Source organism: Epinephelus lanceolatus, chromosome 1, assembly GCF_041903045.1.
Source record: "Epinephelus lanceolatus isolate andai-2023 chromosome 1, ASM4190304v1, whole genome shotgun sequence".
NCBI classification, from domain to species: domain Eukaryota; kingdom Metazoa; phylum Chordata; class Actinopteri; order Perciformes; family Serranidae; genus Epinephelus; species Epinephelus lanceolatus.
The window spans coordinates 29,802,485-29,821,547 of record NC_135734.1 but is presented as its reverse complement, the minus strand read 5'-3'; the positions used below and the strand labels follow the sequence as shown (position 1 = coordinate 29,821,547).

Below are 19,063 nucleotides of genomic sequence, written 5' to 3'. Positions count from 1 at the left end.
GTCATTTATTTAACATGGTAAAATCAACAGGCTACAATGACAGAGCAGTTTTATATGGGCCTACATCCTTCTCAATGAAACAGGTGCGGTTCAACAGTCATGGCCCCGCCCCTTTCATTACCATATATGGAGAACTCCAACATTCCACAGCGCGCGGGGCGGGGCGGGGCGATGACGCCACCTGTTTCTCAATGGGCTGCGGGCTCGTGCTCACTCAGCCGGTAGAGTGAAGTATTTGGGGAGTCAGTGGGACAGACGGAGGAGAGCACCGAGACTTTGGGACTTAAAACCACGACTTTTTCTAAAAGTTGTGTGGAATAATGGAGCTCCGTCGGGTCAACTTGTTCCTGTGTTTGTTCGTCAGTCAAGTATTTATCAGCCTCCAGTCGAAAGAGCGTAAGTAAGCCTACTTTTTACTGGCGTTAAAGATATAAAAGTGGAGCCTAGCTTTACCGTACATTGTGAGTCAGGAGGTTGGAATTTAAAAGCCTGCTTTATGTTTTACTTGTGTTTTCAAATTTTTCCCAGCTCAAAATTTCCTCATATAATAGACTTTTTCTTCTGTTTAGTTTTTTGAGTAAGTACAGGCTTTGAAATACCTCTTTTGAAAATATCCATTTGCTATTTAAACATCATCTAAACCAGTCTATTTTAGTCTATTAAATTTAAATGCTCAAAAATATCAGTTAATTTAAACATGTACTCTACCACTAGTCTTACTTTTTTTCCTTTACTGGCCCTTTTCAGTAGGGTTAAAGGGCACCTGTGAAATGCCTCAACATGTCAGCCTTTTTCTTTCACTTGTGGTGCAGATTCATGTACTTCTCTGGTCATGGCAATTTAAGTGCCCACGCCTTTCTCAGACACTATTAGTCCTGTATCCTGGACCTGGAGGACACGGTCATTGAAGTCCTGAATCACACCGACATGCTTGATTAGTCTGTCAAAGCCTGGCATGTGCCCCCCCATAAAGCTGTTGGCCCTGGAGATCAAGGCAGAAAATCTAATTGTACAGTCATATCAGAGTAATTCCCCAATTATTTCCCAATTATACAGCCTATAAACACATAAAAATATAAACACAGTCTGTGCCAAAGGGGTGTTAGGCCTGTTAAACATTTAGCAGCCTTTAATTAATAGCTAAATGTTATTTTAATTTTCTTTTTTGGTGCACCAGCTGTTATTAGTTGCTTCTGTGCTTGCTGTAACCATGTCATGTTTTCCTGTTTGTCTCTGTAGAAGTATTGCTGGATATGAAAGCTTCAGGATCAGAGCTGGGGTGGTTGACGTTGCCATTTGAGAACGGAGTGAGTATTTATACCTCAACAGGCATTTTTAAGACTCCAGGTTCAGGAGTTGACACTGTCTTTCTCTGAGCAAGACAACAAGGCAGCTGCAGATTAGCTGATGTGAGTATTTGAATACTATTTAGCAACAATAACAGAGGCCTCTGTCTGCACATTCAGCCCACTAAAAAAGCTCTCTGGCAGAGATGGAATGAGTGGCAGCTCGATGAGGTTTGGCAGAGCTCGGCTGGTCTTGTGTTAATGCTACCCTTTCATAAAGAACTTATGAATGCCATTAAAATGTCAGGGTTCAACCTACATTTAAATTTACAGTACCAGCATGCATTTTAAACAATCGCAAGACATTATTTTCATTTCCACACTGAACTTCCTGTCTGGATTTAGAGATAACAGTGACGAGATGATCTGTACAGTTGTGGGGAGACATAAGTTAAAGAGAAAGAAAGTGGTCCATGTGTGGAGAACCATCCCTCTATGTATAGTTCAGTGGCTTTCCATCTAAAAAAAGCAACAGGACATGGCCGCTTCCACTGTGTGGGCCTCGGTTCTTCTTTCATTCTCTAAGATCTAAGGGTTCTAGTTTTATCGGATAGGATTTCCGCTTGTCTGTCAAACTTGGCTTTGTTCTAATCCAGCTTTCTCACACTTTAAATCTGTACCAAGGACGACTATTTGCAATGTGCGATATTGGCTTCAGCAGATATATTTAAACAGTTTATATTCTAAATGTAGTGCAACCTGTGTATGTAGACAAAAGAAGCTGGATAGTAATAACAAGTTATTGCCTGAAATCCAGTATTTAATTTGGCCTAAATTAGGACTGGGCAATATATTGATATCAATATATTTATATCCTGATATGAGACTAGATATTGTCTCAGATTTTGGATATTGTAGTACAGTAAAATGTGTCTTTTCCTGGTTTTAAAGGCTGCATTACAGTAAAATGATGTAATTTCCTGAACTTACCAGACTGTTCTACCTGTTTTAATATTTGCATTTCCCTACTTAGTCATTACATCCACATTACTGATGATTGTTTAACAAAAACCTTGTAAAATTTTTGTGAACTGCCAATAATTAACCCCACAATATCTTAGCAATATCTATATCAAAATATTCAGTAAAAAGCATTGTAATAGTTGATTTTCTCTACCGTCCAGCCCTAGCAAAAATGTAGAGGTGCTAATGCTAATTTAACAATAAAAAAAATCACGGATTTAAATGATTTATGATGCCTCATAAAGTGCTGCTCTAATCTAATAGCACCAATTTTACTGATTTTTTATTTTAAATAGTGGAAATATATCTTTTTCTTGCCTCTCTTTTCCAACAGGTAAAGAAAGCATTGCTTTATTCCTTGATACACTCGTGTGCTGCCAACATATGAGGTGTTAAATTTAAATGTCAAATGGAGGCTTTTAATCTTTCTGCTCGTCATCGCTTCCCTCTTGTAAAAACTCTTAATTGCTGCCAATTTTGCTGCCACTGTGCTTATAAAGCTCATTTAACTGCCATAAATGTTAGTTGGTAGTCTACAGTAGTATTTGTTGGATTTGTGTGTGTGGGTGTCTCACACACATGCACCCCTGTGTGTTAGTGGAAAACCACACACGTTGCGAGCACGGCACATGTCCAGGCCAATCATGTTAATGTGTGGAAAAAAAGCTCCAGCTCACTTCTGTACTTTATGAGCTTCTCAGTCAGCATGAAAGAAGAGGTGTCTCATCAATAAAACTGGTTCTCAGTGAGAACAAAGCCTCTGAACCCTGTACTTATTCCCTGAAGAAAGTTTTTTCCTCTCCTTTCATTATTGTAGCTTTGTAACCACGACTTTTGCCCCTCAAACTAATCCCCCTTGTCTCTCTTTATCTTTTTCTGTTCTACAGTGGGAGATAGTCCAGACGGTGGTGAACGGCTCACTTTTCTATACCTATAGTGTTTGTAGTATAGATTCTACTGAACAGGACAACTGGTTACGCACAACATTCATCCAGCGGCGCCCGGGGACTACACGAGTCTCTGTGGAGCTCCGCTTTGTTGTGCGAGACTGCAACACTTTTGATGGCGCTTCTGTCGCCTGCAAAGAAACCTTCAACCTTTATATCTCAGAGGCTGATGCCGATGTGGGAACCAACTTCCGCAAAGGCCAGTTCCGTAAAGTGGCCACCATCGCCCCTGATGAGGTCACCCGGGGTCGAGTGCTGAAGGTCAACACAGAGACGAAGACGGTGGGGCCTCTGTCCAGAAAGGGCTTCTACCTGGCTTTTCAGGACATGGGCGCCTGTGTGGCGCTGCTGTCTGTGAGAGTGTACTACAAGACATGCCCGTCCACAGTGCAGAGCTTGGCAGCCTTCCCGGAAACGGTGGCGGGTGCCCTCAGGGAGGTGGAGGGAGCCTGTGTGGAGAATGCCGTCAGTCAGGCCACCCCACGCATCTACTGCACAGCTGAGGGTGAATGGGTGGTTCCTGTAGGTCAGTGCCAGTGTCTTGCTGGTTATGAAACCACTGGGGACTCCTGCCAAGGTAAGCACTGCCAGGAATATGCCACGCACTCAACTGAGACGTGTTTGCGTTGCCATGTGAGTTGTAGTAAATCAAGCACCTCCAACCACTGCCTTGGCAAGGTGTGAGGAATGAGAGCAGAGGAATGTTAATTGTGTCGGGTTTGTTTGGAAATCATAAAAACACTCCATCACTGTCATATGTGTGTTGAAGTGGATCAGGAACAGCAGGACTGAGCACTGGAAAGGAAGGAAACAGGGACGATGTCTAAACCTGTTTGTTTTGTTTCGTTTTTAAGACAACCTCAGATTACCCCGTGTGATATAGATAAAAAACCACTGGGGAAATTCTGACAGAGTGTCATTTTACCTGTTGGCCAAGAGCACATTCTTTTCACAGCCTTTTTCCTCAGGACTCAGGAATGGGGATAGGCTGAGGTGCTGTTTTATGGATAGGTCGATAGCTGGAGGTGATAGTGTACAGTACAAGAAGCAGTGTCCCAATTCCATACTACATACTAATTCTAGGTGAACTTTGAGTTTATTTACAATGGAAAATTGTAGTCAAAGATGCTAGTGTGTGTTCTGAATGTGACTGGCTTTTGACAGACAGTATTGTCCCACGATTCACTGCTCTGTAGAAACTGAAGAGCTGTTTGGAGCTGGAAATGAGGTGAAAGTTAAAAGGAAGGTATTAAATGTTCAGAAAAAATTTTAGCTTTCTCTTTGGGAGAGATTTCAAGTTTACAGCACCTTTCCAAAATCGTGAAGTAGCCTACATTATTTCCACAGATAGCAGAGATGTGGACTTTGGTCAAATGACTTTGACTGGAGTCAGACATGAGTCACAAATTTGATTACTTCCGACTTGAAAAAAAACAAACAAAAAAGATTTGCAACTCTGGAACACCAAGGACTTGTGACTTCATTTGGACTTGAACCTTTTGACTTAAAAATGTTACCTTTCCTCAAGGCCAAAGATTCACAAACAATTATTTAGGAAATGTGCTGCAAATCATTTAATTTCCCTTTCCCGTTTCCTGAATCAGCCAGTGTTAAAACCATTCACTCCCAACAAGCTGACACTTAATTCCCCAGATCCACTTTGTTTGACATCCAGCCAAGTTGCAGGTCAGAACCATGGAGAACTAAGCTAACGGTGTATTACTGAGCACTAATTGGAGAAAATGATACCAAACTATGTACCAAAACTACATGTTTGTCAACAAAAAACAAATTGCAGTGTGTAAAATGTGCGGTTTTAAAATTACAGATGAAGATGCAACAACTTCCAGCTTTGTTTGACATTTGAATTTGCCCAAACAACAGAGAGTTGACGCTAATTGTTAACATATTTAGCAAGCTAATGTTTAGCTAACGATAGCTTAACAGCTTTTCTTTTAACAAATTTGTTTTAAACAAATGAATGCACATTTTAAAAAGCATTCATCATTTTTGTAAATTTAATACTGTTACATTTGGTGAATAGCGCATTATGACTTGCTAAAGACTTGGAACTCAGAGTTTAGGACTTGGGACTTGAGTGCAAACACTTGAGACTCACTTGTGACATGCAAAATAGTGACTTGGTCCCACCGCTGTTGAATAGTTGAAGAGAGGGCAAACTTTTTCCACTATTCAGATATTTATAGGCAGGTAGTTTTTTTTAAAGAAAGACCAAAACAGAAACACATATAATTTTAAAACCATTAGGCATTTGGGAACATTCTGTTAAAAGGTTTGGTCTTTTGTACGAGTGACACTCAGAGTAAGGTTAAGTATGCAAAGACTTCACAGTATGTACTGCCCTCGGGAAAGACCTGAGCACATACAAAACAAAAACAAAAAGATGTGTACAGTAAAAGGCAAAATTGCAGCGTTCATACTGTATGTGCTCCTACTGTCTGTGTGGAATTTGTCTTTGGCTTTCTCGGGCGTGGTGTGTTGAGCTGTCTGGAGGAAACGTGGGAGGAGAGAGGGTACAGAGAGAGGAGGAAGGAGGGGAGGAAGGGCACTGTAGGCTGCAGGGATTTCTGAAAGGAATTCTTTCACCCTCGCGTCACCTACAGCACCGATTGACTAAAGGAAGGGGCCGTGTGAATGTGTCAGAATAACTACCTGAGTGGTGCGTCTTCAGCTCACAAGTATTTGTTTTGTGCCTGTTGCCAAGGCGACAGGAACCACAGATTACAGGGATGAGGCCGACACGCCTATCAGAGGTTAGACTGAGTCAGGCTGTGGTTTATGACTCCTGATGGTCCGAGTCACCTTGACTGGCAGAGTTTGGTCTCTTCTGGGAGTCATTTCCTTTGAGACGGCAAATTAAGGATTTAAAGAATTAAGGGATAAGTTGACTGAAAATTAATCCACAACTTTTTGGATAAATGGTTCATTGCTTAAGTTGTTCTTTTTACCAAAAATGCAAAGGATAGATTGAATCTAGCTTATCAACTGTAAGGATCGTCTTCTTCTCTGGCTTTTATATCACTATAAACTTCATATCTTTGTCTTTTGGACTCTTGTTCAACGCATTTGATGACATCATTTTGGGCTTTAGGAAATTGCGACAAGCATTTTTCACTTTTTTGTGACATGATATAGACTAGGGATACTCAGCTTACTTTGCCAAGGGGCACCTCTGCAAAATTACAGGAGGCCAGGGGCCAGTTAAGAAACAAACATTAATAATATTTATCAGTACATATAACAAATGACCTCACTGTTGTCAACCTTTTGACGTTTGCTCTCCTCACTCATCTTCACCAAGGGATAAATCCACTTGCAGCAATCCGGAACAAGGCCAGGTGTAGGCAAGGGTGTTTTTAGGGCTTAGCCCAGACCTAAGGATTTTTCTTTTCGTTAAACAAACACTATTTTGATGACTTTTAATGCACTCTGGCAATTGATTTACATTCAAAGGACGAAAAAAAATGTATATATGTGTATGTATTTTCATTGTCAATTAGACAGTGGTTGGTGGGCCACCCAGCACCCTTTTGGAGGCCAGATTTGTTCCACAAGCACAAAGTTGAATATCACTTACATCAAATGAAGAATCCATTAGTTGCCAAAATTAATAGTTAAAGGAGCTCTATACGATATGCAGTGTATATCAGTTACTCAGAGATTATCTCTATATGGCTCTCAACATGGAGGTGGCCCACGACTACCTGCTAACGGTGCAAACAACAACAACAATGCTGAAGACGCTAACAGTGTTAACCCTTGGGGGCACAAAGGGTAGGCAACGTGCTTCCATGCTGCTGACCCAATATCTGCTGTAAGAGTGCACTGCAAAGTGGTGGTGATTAGTGGTTTGTTGCAATATTAATGCTCTGAAATTCTTGTAGAGCTCCTTTTAATGAAAATAATTGTTAGTTGCAGTCCTATATACCACTGATGGACAAGTACAGTAGTTCAAAGGCTGATTCTTCTACTGAGGTTGAAAAGATGAAAACAGAATAAAGAGAGGAAGGCAGGGAGGAAGTCACAACAGTGGAATGTCTCAGTCTTTCTGACCACACATGGACTCCGAGTCGAGCACCTGAAACGGAAGCTGGCAGAGGAAGACAGGAAATATTCATGATGGGGAAAAAACTGATATTCCAAAATCTGGAGGATGACCTGAGTATTAGGATGCAGGAAACACGCTTTATTACATAAGTTGAAATGCAGTTTTATTGAAGTTTGTTCCAGACATCTCCCTATTTTCAATTTTACTAGAGAAAGTGATATCCTCAGAGGCTCATGTGCATTCCTCTGAAGAGCATAACTGTTGTGGGAAAAGGAAGTAAAGCGCAACGAGGAGGAATGCTGACTGACACAAATAAGAAGGTTGTCCTTGGTCGGGAGCTGGAGGGTGGGGAGTCAGTCGACAGTTGGTGCATGAGGGTGGTTAGTTTCGTGGCTGCTTAGTTAGGTGTGGAGTGTAATTTAGTCAAGAGGATTAGTAGAGCAACAGGACAGCTGTTAGCCAATGACATGCCCCGCTTTGCCTCCCTTTGCTCTTTCATCCGGTTGTTAACACACGCAACGAGCTCCCTAATCCATGTTCCCACTCATTAGAACAATGGGCCGACACAAAGAGCAAAAAACAGATTCAATTAACAGATGCATCGGTGCGGAAGATAAGTCCTTTTCACATGTTTGTCGTAGTCAAAAAGGAGAGTGGGACACTTAGAGAAGCAATTTGCATCAAGAAGGGGAAATAAACGTTAGCTGAAAGAAAGTTTTTGATTTAAAAAAAAACAATATTTCAACAGTTTTTATTGCAAAAATATGCAAAAAACTTCAATTCAAACTAATTTTGGGAAGCTAAAGTTTGCATTAATAGTGTTTGTATTCATACACTGCACACATGCCGCCATTTGCAAGCTGTATAATGAGTGATGCAACATATTTATGGCACCACTCTGTCCAATCTCAGAGACAATAGATGAATGGGGCTGGAGTTTCTTTGGTACGTGACAGAGGTCCTGCTGCTGCGGCTCAAGATGAAATGGGTTGGCCCCCTTTTCTTATGCGAAAAGACCTCAGCTACACCCCCACTGCCGCCAAGTGACTCCCCAGAGAGAACTTCTGTTGGTGCTCCAGACCTTTACCCCCATCCCCCATCCATCCATCCATCTATTCATCCTTATCCCTCCTACTCAAACTCAACCTGCTCCTTCTCCTCGACTGCGGCGGTACTTAGGGTGCAAAGGTCTTTCTGCCTGAATGCTGAAGTAACGCGACTACGTCTTATGTCCAGGATTCACCCGACCTCTTCTCACGGCCACCAGCGCAGGGGCCAGATGAAAGGCTTGTCCCTGGGGAGACAGCAGAATGAGAGCAGAGAGACGAGATCTTTCATACTATCCATTTTTTTAAAGGTCCGGCGTGTAGGATTAAAGGTGATATATTGGCAGAAATGGAATTTAATATAAGACGTATGTTTTCTTTAGTGTAAAACCACCTGAAAATAATAATCGTTGTGTTGATTATTTTTTAACTTAGAACGAGTCGTTTATATCTGCACAGGGAGTGGGTCCTCGTCTACGGAGATGGCCATGTTGCACGCTCCAGATAGGGCCAGTCGTGATTTTGTGTCAATCACTGTAGTTTTCAGCCCCTTTGCCACAAGAATGTTGGAAAAACACCATTTTTTTAATGTGACATTTGTTCATTTGTTCTTGTTCATTTTGTGTGTTTACTGGTTTAAATCACTGGGTCTGTTTGTTCTGTATAGATAGACACCTTTGTGGATAATTTGGCTAAAAACCTCCTGAACAATGAACACTGAAGGAACTCTAACCAGAAGTTTCAGCTGGTGGCAAAGTGCAATCCCCCTATAGACCTTATAAACTGGAGCTTAAAAGCTTTTTTATGACTGTGCGGGAGCCCCAGGAAGTATGTGCGACGTCTGTTTCCATAAACACGCTGAAAATCATCCTCATCCCCAGCAGCTTTTCCGCTTTCCTGATTCTCTCGCCCTCCAATTGTCCAACCCTGGATGCTGTAATTTGCGCCGGGTGTCTGGGGTTAGAGGAAGGAAGAAAGAAAGGGAGGAAACATCAGCCTTAGACTGAATTGCAGTTCTTTTCTGTCCACTCTGCATGTTCATTAACCTCCCCTGCCCTGGAAGGCTGTTTATCTGTGTGCTGAAATGTCCATCACAACCCTCCACCAGTGTCCAAGGTGCCATTTCCTTTGGCAAAAACAGAAATATTATCTGCCAGAGTATATGAGCTGAGGGGTTCACAGGGGAAAGGCAGATCAGATCAGATCACCTGTTGGATTTAATGCTCTGGTGTCATCCGGTTGACGCTGGCAGTGTGACCTGAGATTAGGCCCTCAGGCAAAAAAGGGCGAGTGGAGGCAGATCGCCTGGGAAATCCCTTTTCATTCCTCCAGATACAAAGCCTCAGTGATTACAGGTTACTCACAACAAATGCTTCCTGTCGGGTGGAACGGTCTGGTATTACAAAGACAGCTTCATTGTTTGCATTTAGATCAGTCATCCCTTCCTGTGTTTGTCTGTTTCACAGTTATTCCTAATGTCGAGCTTAAACTAACACACGCCTTCTTTCTTTCATACAGCATGCAAGCCAGGCTACTTCAAGCCGTCTGTGTCGAGCGAGTTATGTCAGGTTTGTCCTGATAACACCAAGCCCTCCTCATCCGGCGCCACCGAGTGTCAGTGTGAGGAAGGTTTCTTCCGCTCCCCGTCAGACCCTCCTACGTCACCCTGCTCTGGTAACTACCCCACTCACTGTCGAATTACTCAAGTCAACTTTGAGCTCATTACAGGCAGTTCAGAAGATCACGCTAACTGTTCTGTGTCATGTACTTCCTCTTCAAGCTTCCCCCAGTGCCCCTCGTGACCTGACCTCCATCACCCTGTCAGCAGAGGGCAGGCTGCAGCTGTCCTGGAGCCCACCGCTGGTGACCGGAGGCCGCAGTGATCTCACCTACAGCGTGGCTTGTGAGCACTGCGACGGGGCCTCATGCATCCCTTGTGGTGAGAAGGTCCGTTTTGAGCCAGGTCCTACAGATCTGCAGGACACCATGGTCATCGTGAGTGACCTGGATTCTCATCTGAACTACACGTTCACTGTGGAGGCTCACAGCGGCGTGTCCCAGTTTGGTACTGAGAAGCCCAGTGCGAGCATCACCACTGCTCTAGACTATACAGGTGAGCTTGATCACACGACAAGCTTTTTGCTTTGATTTAAGTTTGTGTTCTGCTCAAAGAGGTTTCACTTCCTCATTGTTTGGGGTCCCACAGTACAGAAGCATAATGCTTTCACTTGAGAAAAAAATATTTGCCCTGTTTATCTGAATTAACAAGATTATTATGTAAGACTTATGAGAAAAGTGGTCACACAAAAAAATCTGGTCTTGTTTTTCTGAATTAACGAGTTAATTCAGAAATAAGGTAAATAAGTAACCATCAAACTTCATTATTACACCAATTAATTAAATATTTTATTCAGATTTTATATTTTTCTGTCCCAGACTTCGGTTCAAAATTTTGCTTATAAGTAATTCTCATAAAATCTGGAAAAATCTGAAGTATCTAGGTGATGAAACCTTTTTTTATTATGTTTTTCTTTTTAATTTTATTTTAAAGTTTTTAAATTTAACCTTTATTCTACCATAAATATTCCCAATTAGATCCAATGTATCTTTTGCATAGGAGTCCCAGCCAAGACAGCAGCATGAAAAGATTAATATAAGAGAACAAACTGACTTAAAACACAACAGCACAAAGTTAAAACACACGGCATAAACAACAACGGACTTTAAACAAACAACTTATTTACATCTAACAACTGAATTAGCAGCGTTCAGTAACTGGACATGTGCAGTCAGTGGTCAAATTGTCCTTAATCCTTTTTTTAAATTCCTGTTGTTTCTAAGCTGTTAAAGAGTCTCTGTTGTCTCCAGAACCCCAAACAGACATTTTCAGATATTTAAACATTATTTCATGCGATATTTTATTTGTCAGTAAAACCATTGTACCAAAGGAAGGGCTTACTACACAAGGAGGAATTCAGTCTGACCCACTGAATCCCAAAGGCTTTCATTTCCAACCGTCCTTTCCAAAGACTATGATTAGTCACTAACCATTATTTTGCTTTCTGTCTCTCACCGACCGTTAGATCCCCCCAAGGTGACGTTGATCCATCTGGATGATCGCGGCCCCACCAGTCTGTCTCTGTCCTGGACTCTGTCTCGCAGGCCTCCCGCCCACATCAATCACCGCTATGAGCTTATGTACCGCAGAAAAGTAAGAAAGAAAGACTGCTTTGTGCTCTTTTGTCTCTCCTTCCCTCAGTCAAAGCCGAGGCTGTAAATTGCTCCAAAATGATTTTAACCCACTCATTTTCCTCTTCGCAGGATGATGACGGGGAGCGTGATGTGACCACCTACACAGTCCTGATTTTGGAGAAAAGTTCAGTCCAGATTAACGACCTCACCCCAGACACTACCTACGTGTTCAGGGTCCAGGCGCTGAGTGCTGAAGGAAACCCTGGCAGCTACGGCATGGAGCACGAGTTCCATACGTCACCATTAGGTACCAGAAACTTTAAAATCTACAGATGATGATGAAATAATTCCTCAAACAGGCATGTCATGAAAATTCCTGGAAAAGTCATGGAATTGGAAAAGCTGTTTTCAAGGGCTGGAAATGTTTTTTTTTATGTTCATAAAAACCATAAAAATCCATTCCTTGTATTACTAAGTTAAATTTTAGTGCTTTGCTTTGTGATCGTTGAAACATCACCAGTACAACAAGATGATGGCGTATGCGGCTAGTTGCGCTTTTGCTGAATAAAAATGAACAGCGAAGACACATTGCCGTTCACACCTGTGTCTATCATGCATCTCCAGCTGATTAGATTCAGAATTTGTTGCTGCCTACATCACTCATGCTAGAGGGTCGAAGGGCTGCACTCAGTTATTATGTCAACATAACCTCCAGCTACTCGTTAGCATATTCCCTAGTCACATTAGCAGTTGTGTTGTCCCAGAACATCTTGTCAAGTGCTTCATTTTTGCCACAATATCTGTCCCAGCACATTGGAGTAAGAGCCTCATTATTGTGCTCTCTGATAACTACACAGGCCTAATGTTACCGATTTTGAATTCATACTACTACTTTCAAACTTAAAGTTATGGAAAAGTTATGGAGGAGTTTATAAAAATGTGTGGGAACCCTGCTCAAATGTCTCTCTGTATTAACTGTCATCTCACATCTTAATAAATGTTTCCCTTTCTGTGATTCCCACAGCCGAGTCTCAGATCCAGAGCAACTCCACCATGGTGATGGGCGCTGTCGTTGGAGTAGCAGTCATTCTGTTCGTTGTGGTGGCCGTCCTGCTGCTGCGTAAACGGTTGGTAACAACATGCTTCATATCCACATCCAACGTGTGTGTCATGCAGATAAATGTTATCTACAAACCTGCGAAGTGTGTGATTATGTGCCACAAGCTCAAGTAAATTAAAGATATTCTGGTACAACAGCTCAGGGAGGTTTATCAGTAATAGTCGGTGCTGGTATTGAATACAGCCTTGGTCTCTTTCAGTTGAGACTGACCTGCAATTACTAAAAAGCCAGTCTGTATTCTGTTTGGTGCTGAAGTGATTATTCATGTTTTCCTCTCAGGAGACTGAACTCTCGTGGCAGGGGAAGACCTGAAGATCCCTACTTCTCAACAGGTTAGAAAAACATTCAGTACAAAATCATAAAAACAATTCTTTAAGTTATTATTTAGCGTAATAAATTTGATTTTATTTCCTCTTCTTAGATCAGCTCAAGCCTCTGAAGACTTACGTTGACCCACACATGTACGAGGACCCTAACATCGCCATCCAGAAGTTTGTCACGGAAATCGACCCCAGTGCCATCAGCAAACAAAAAGTCATCGGTGTTGGTAAGTCTTATTTTTAAAATCACCTTCCTTCCATTCAATTAAATCTTACAGTACAGTTTCTAACATTTCCTCATGCCTTCTGTCCGCCAATCAGGAGAGTTTGGGGAAGTCTTTAAGGGTGTGATGACGACTCCCAGGCGAGGGGAGGTGACCGTTGCGATCAAGACCCTGAAACCGGGCTACTCGGAGAAACAGAGGCAGGACTTCTTGAGCGAGGCCAGCATCATGGGTCAGTTCTCGCACCCGAATATCATCCGCCTGGAGGGAGTTGTCACCAAATGTGAGTTGATAACCTCGGACAGAAGTCTAACAACTGTTCACTTTGCATTTGTATCAACTGCTTGGGTGCTTTACATTCACTAAACGTAACTTTTTGTTTTAATTTCAGTCAAGCATGCCATGATAGTGACGGAATACATGGAGAACGGAGCTCTCGACACATATCTGAAGGTAGGTTCTGCATTTTGTTGTGAACAGAAAGGGCACGTGAATTAAGCTTCAGATGACAGATTAAAAATCTTTAAACAATTAAGTATTAAAATGTTTTAAAAAGTACCGTCTAACAACTGTATTTTCTTCCCTTCAGGATCGTGATGGAGAGATCCCATCCTATCAGCTCGTGGGGATGATGCGTGGAATTGCTGCAGGCATGAAATACCTCGCTGACATGAGCTACGTCCACCGTGACCTGGCAGCAAGAAACGTTCTGGTTAACAGCAACCTGGAGTGTAAAGTGTCAGATTTTGGCCTGTCACGTGTGCTGGAGGATGACGCAGAGGGCACCTACACAACAAGAGTGAGACTAACAGCTTCATTTCACAGCTCCATATGCATAGAGAGAGCAGGCCTCTTTTTGTAGTCACAAATGTCAGACTGTTAATGGTATTTTCACTCTCAAGTGTCCAATCTAAAGTGTTGGTCTTTCAGCGCCTCATGTTTCCACTCCCTTCACCCATTAAATATGATTTGTTAATGTTTCTCTTCTGTCAGGGAGGTAAAATCCCCATCCGCTGGACGGCCCCCGAGGCCATCGCTTACAGGAAATTCACTTCAGCCAGCGACGTGTGGAGCTTCGGCATCGTCATGTGGGAAGTCATGGCATTTGGCGAACGGCCCTACTGGGATATGAGCAACCATGAGGTATGTCTCATCTGTCACATCGTCTTCCCAGCCCTCACGGTTAACATGAAGGATTGTTTTGGCCTGCGTAGGTCAAACTTTAATGTGTATGACCGCTGACAGTGTGTGCTGAAAGTTGCCTGACAGCCAGAGTAGTTTCCCAACGTCCCCTTCAAATGCTCTATTCATGTCAACATATGAACGCAGCACTTTTTCAGACCGTCTGTCACCACGCTCATAAATAAACTTTAGATCTAAGCGCTGCCTTCACTCTTCCTCAGGTCATGAAGGCTATCAACGAGGCCTTCAGGCTTCCTGCTCCGATGGACTGCCCATCCGCTATCTACCAGCTCATGCTCCAGTGTTGGCAGCACGACCGCTCCAAACGACCTCGCTTCTCGGACATCGTCAACATCTTGGACAAACTGCTGCGAAGCCCAGAGTCTTTGAAAACCATCGCTGACTTTGATCCACGGTATGAGCAATTATGTTTTATTGAAGTTTATGATTTGGTGACAAAGTGAGAGACAAATTATTTTTTTCTCAAACATCCTGCAACATTACATAACAAAACACATTTTGACGTGGTAATCTGCAGGTAACAAAGTACGCAAACACAGACAGACAACAAAAACGAGACTAAAGGCAAACACAACAGCACAGCAGGATAGGTGACATCATCTCCTCCTCACCACAGCACACAGCACCTTACATGACACACATGAGCGCTGTCTTTTACATATTGCTCTCCAATGATCCCCACATTAATAAATCTGAGGAAGCTCCCCCACATTTTGGTGAATTTCGACTCTGAATCTTTCAGTTTGGCTAGTATTAACTCATGTGAGGCTGCAACAGTCACGATCCAGTCTTTATAGTGAGGTGTGGTTGTTTTTTTTTACTCTACTTTGTATGATCTTGGCTGCACTAAGGAAGCCTGCAAGAGCTATCCCAAACTGTGCCTTTCCAAGTCCAACTGGAGCCGCAAGTAAAAGATTTTTAGAAGAAACAAACACATGGCACGGACAGTCTGATGCCCACTGGATAAAAAAATTATGTAAGCAAAGATGCACAATTATGTGTATTTAAGGAATAGTTTGACCTTTTAGGAAACAGGTTTAGTAAAAGGGATCATGTGCCTGTGACTGTATGTGAAAAGTTGAACTATTCTTTTCGCTAAACTTAGACACACTTGTGTGGGTTTGACTCAAAGAAAACTGCTAAATTAAGTTATTAGAATTAATATATGAAAAAGGTTTTTGCCGTAAGAAGACGATCAGTAATCGAAACATCCCTTGAAACTGTCTGCAGTATATTGAGAGTAAAACTGGTTCCTCCTTGCTCAAACACCATCACATGCACTCAGTGTACACACTGTCGCAGTAAACGATTAGTAATCCAAATATACGTTGTCCCTGCAGCGTGTCCATCCGCCTGCCTAGCACCAGCGGCTGTGACGGCACCATGTTCCGGTCTGTGCCTGAGTGGCTGGAGTCCATCAAAATGAGCCAGTACAACGAAAGCTTTGCCCGCGCCGGGGTCACGACCATGGAGCAGGTGCTCGCCTTGAGGCATGAGTAAGTGCACACATGGCACAGGTGCAGATCTGCTGATTTATCTGGCACCGGGCCACGTTCTGTAGGAACACAGAGAAAGTATTGAGCTCTCGGCTCTTGAACATTTGTTATCCAACTTGTGGGTGCAGAAATACTCCACTGCGCCTCTGCCCATGTCATTCCTCTCATACTGCCATAACTTCTACAGCAGTGTAGCTGTTTTTTTTAATCAGATGTACCCCCACAGCCCTGTCAGATATTTCAACAATTTATCCATTACTTTTAGGTCTCTATTTAAATTGTTAATTCATTACTTTAAGCTATTTATGCATTGCTTTTATCTGCAGTATATGGATATTGTTGTTAAGTGTGTAGTTCCTTCTTTATGCTGTGGTCACTCTATGCAAAATGGTGTCCATATTGTTTTCAGCACACTCAAAACTTTATCATTTATCTTGTCCTTTCAGAGACATCAGGAATATTGGCGTGCGATTGCCCGGTCACATGAAGAGGATAGCATACAGCATCCTGGGTCTGAAAGACGAGACCAGCTCCCTCAGCGTGTTTGCAGTGTGATCTAAGCATTCCTACAAATCAAAGTGCACTGACCGACCATGCCATTTCACTCACGGACAAGGAGGACTCAAGGGTGGGGGGGGTGAAACTGAGCTACGCTGCAGTTTTGTTTTTTTCTTTTCGTGGTGTGACTGAAGAGGACCCTCCAAGCCACTCAGAAAGGACTGAGATCAAAAACACTTATGTACTTTATGATAACAGAAGACAAATAATTTATCTTTATGTAAAAATGTTTTATATGTTGAACATAAAAATATGTAATGTAGTTAAAAAAAGATAAAAGTAAGTGCAAAATGTGAGACAATGTGAGAGTGCCTGGTTTGTATTCACTGTATGACTGAAATATTTAATGCTCTTTATGATTAAGGGCATGTTTTCTTCCAAGCACTCGCTTTATCCTGCCAGAGTTTCTGGATCCTTAAATCTGTTTGTTATTTTTATGATCAATGAGTTTTAAATCTGGAATGATTATTCCACTCAGGGCAAAGAATCACACATTCTTATGTTTTGTGGTTAATCTTTGTATCACATGACGCATCTTCCTCAAGTCTTTTGTGTGTTTACATCATGTCCTAATACAACTGTTCAGTTTTATTTAATATTTATTTTATTTTGTATTTATGTCATTTGTTACATGAGAAAAAAAGCAACAACTCTGATCTGGCACATATTTGCCAGGCGGATATAAATAAAATCAGTGTTTCCTTGTGACTGGATCACTTTCTTGTACTCAGTAGTCAACGTGTATTTGTTTCTCAGTTGCTCCAGACTGAGATCTCTTACTACTGTACAACTGAATTGCAGTGAACTTTGGGACAGTCAGTTTGGTTCCCCAGAGGATAAACCCTTTGGTGATCCCCTGACTTTTCCTCTAGCACCACCAGCAGTTTGACATTTCTGCTTGGTGAACTGGTCGGTCACGGTCCAAAAGTGGGTTGCAGGTTCACTCTGAGTGGACCACAAGTGACTCAAACTCGACAAGTTTGTAAAAAACACACTTTATCTTGAAGTACAGTGAATTTCCGGCACAGAGCTTTTATTTTGAAGTGCCATTTTCTGTTGTAGAGTGAGTGACTAAAGGAGAGATCCCTGACAGACACAGCAAACAAGTTGACAACATGGCCAAACAAAAGTATGACACTGAAAATATTGAACTGTGTGGACCTGAAACTAATGACTAAGAAGAAATCTGGACCCCGTGGCTGGACTAGTTGGTAACCACTGCTATAGACTGTTTTACACTTGACAACATAAACACTCTAAATGGGTCCTTTTGTATTTCCTGTTGGAATGTTTTGCTTGAATGGCGTCAGCTGACAGGAAGTAAACACTGACCCAAGCTGTTGCCTAGCAATGCAATACCATTGAAATGGGTGTATACTAGTTTGGTTTATGACTAGATACTTTGAAAACTGCTGACATTCCCATCAGCCTCAGCTGTACTTTGTGCTTATGAGCAACTATTGGCATATAGTGTTGTGTCTCAGGAGATTGCTTCATTCAATAGAACAAATCTTTTGAATGAATAAACTCAACTGAATCACTTCCTGAAGTGATCCACTCAATTCTGAGTCCAGTTGAGCTGTGAGGGATTCAGTGACTCACTCTTTTCACTGTGAGAAAACAGTGCATGTTCAGTGATTCGTTCACTGACTGTACCACACAGTAAATGTGAGCCCTGAGTGACAGTTGCTGACTCACTAACCCCCCCCATCATTCAAAAATATACTGATTATTTGTATCAAAATCCAAAATGACAGCGTATGTTGTCAAAGACAGGAGGTATGTGTTGTTTTTTCATGTTTATCATGCTTTGGAGTGATTTTGTTTGAGAAATTTTTTTAAGGATAATTTTATATGTTCTTGTTGAAAAATAATGAATTGACAAAAAAAGTGTTATTTTAGCCTAAATACATTAGAAAATAGCAGTTCATCAATTTCCCAAATTATTTATATGTGCTTGCCCTTTACAGAAAAAACTATTCCTTATATCTTTCTAGCTCACTTTTCACATCTTTACTCACCCGACACTAGATGTGATAAAATGAAATCTCACAAGTGAACTAATATGATGATCTCTGTGCTCACACCATCCTAAAACAAACTATGTAATACTGCCACACATAGCTCTGAACACTTCCCTGTTTAAAACATGACGAACTCTTCTTCCATGCTGCTAAAGGCCTTTCTTCTGACACCACCTCTGGCCAGTTAGTACGTTTACTTCATCGTCATCATCAAAGATTTCAGACCTCATCTTTTATCTTTTATCAGTTTGGTTTTCTTTTCATGAGGCACTCCTCCAGCCTTGCAGAGCTTGTTTTGGTGACGCATGTCATCCAGATGGAGTTGACCAACCTCGGTGACTTTGCCACGGCGAAGCAGAATGTCACACCTACACACAACTGTGCTCCATCATATCACCGTCACTCAGACATGTTGAGACACCCCTCTGGAAGGTTTTCACTGGAAACTCACTGGCACATTGTCATTTCTGTGACAAATCCCAAGGCTATACCCAGCCTTAAAAATCTCATTTACTTTACAAACTGAATTTAAAAGCTACTTTTTTCATCTTTTGT

General features: G+C 41.9%; 1 protein-coding gene across 1 annotated transcript; it reads left to right on the top strand.

The window, feature by feature from the left end:
- Nucleotides 1-219: 219 nt before the first annotated feature.
- On the top strand, nucleotides 220-17,210 carry epha2a (eph receptor A2 a). The gene is made up of 17 exons (XM_033627255.2): nucleotides 220-396; nucleotides 1,240-1,307; nucleotides 3,197-3,833; nucleotides 9,890-10,045; nucleotides 10,152-10,484; nucleotides 11,455-11,582; nucleotides 11,693-11,870; nucleotides 12,588-12,690; nucleotides 12,963-13,015; nucleotides 13,105-13,230; nucleotides 13,325-13,510; nucleotides 13,619-13,680; nucleotides 13,817-14,026; nucleotides 14,221-14,370; nucleotides 14,631-14,824; nucleotides 15,771-15,926; nucleotides 16,373-17,210. Exons 1-17 carry the CDS (start codon nucleotides 321-323, stop codon nucleotides 16,479-16,481), a joined length of 2,925 nt encoding a protein of 974 aa, XP_033483146.2. The 5' UTR covers nucleotides 220-320; the 3' UTR covers nucleotides 16,482-17,210.
- Nucleotides 17,211-19,063: the final 1,853 nt, after the last annotated feature.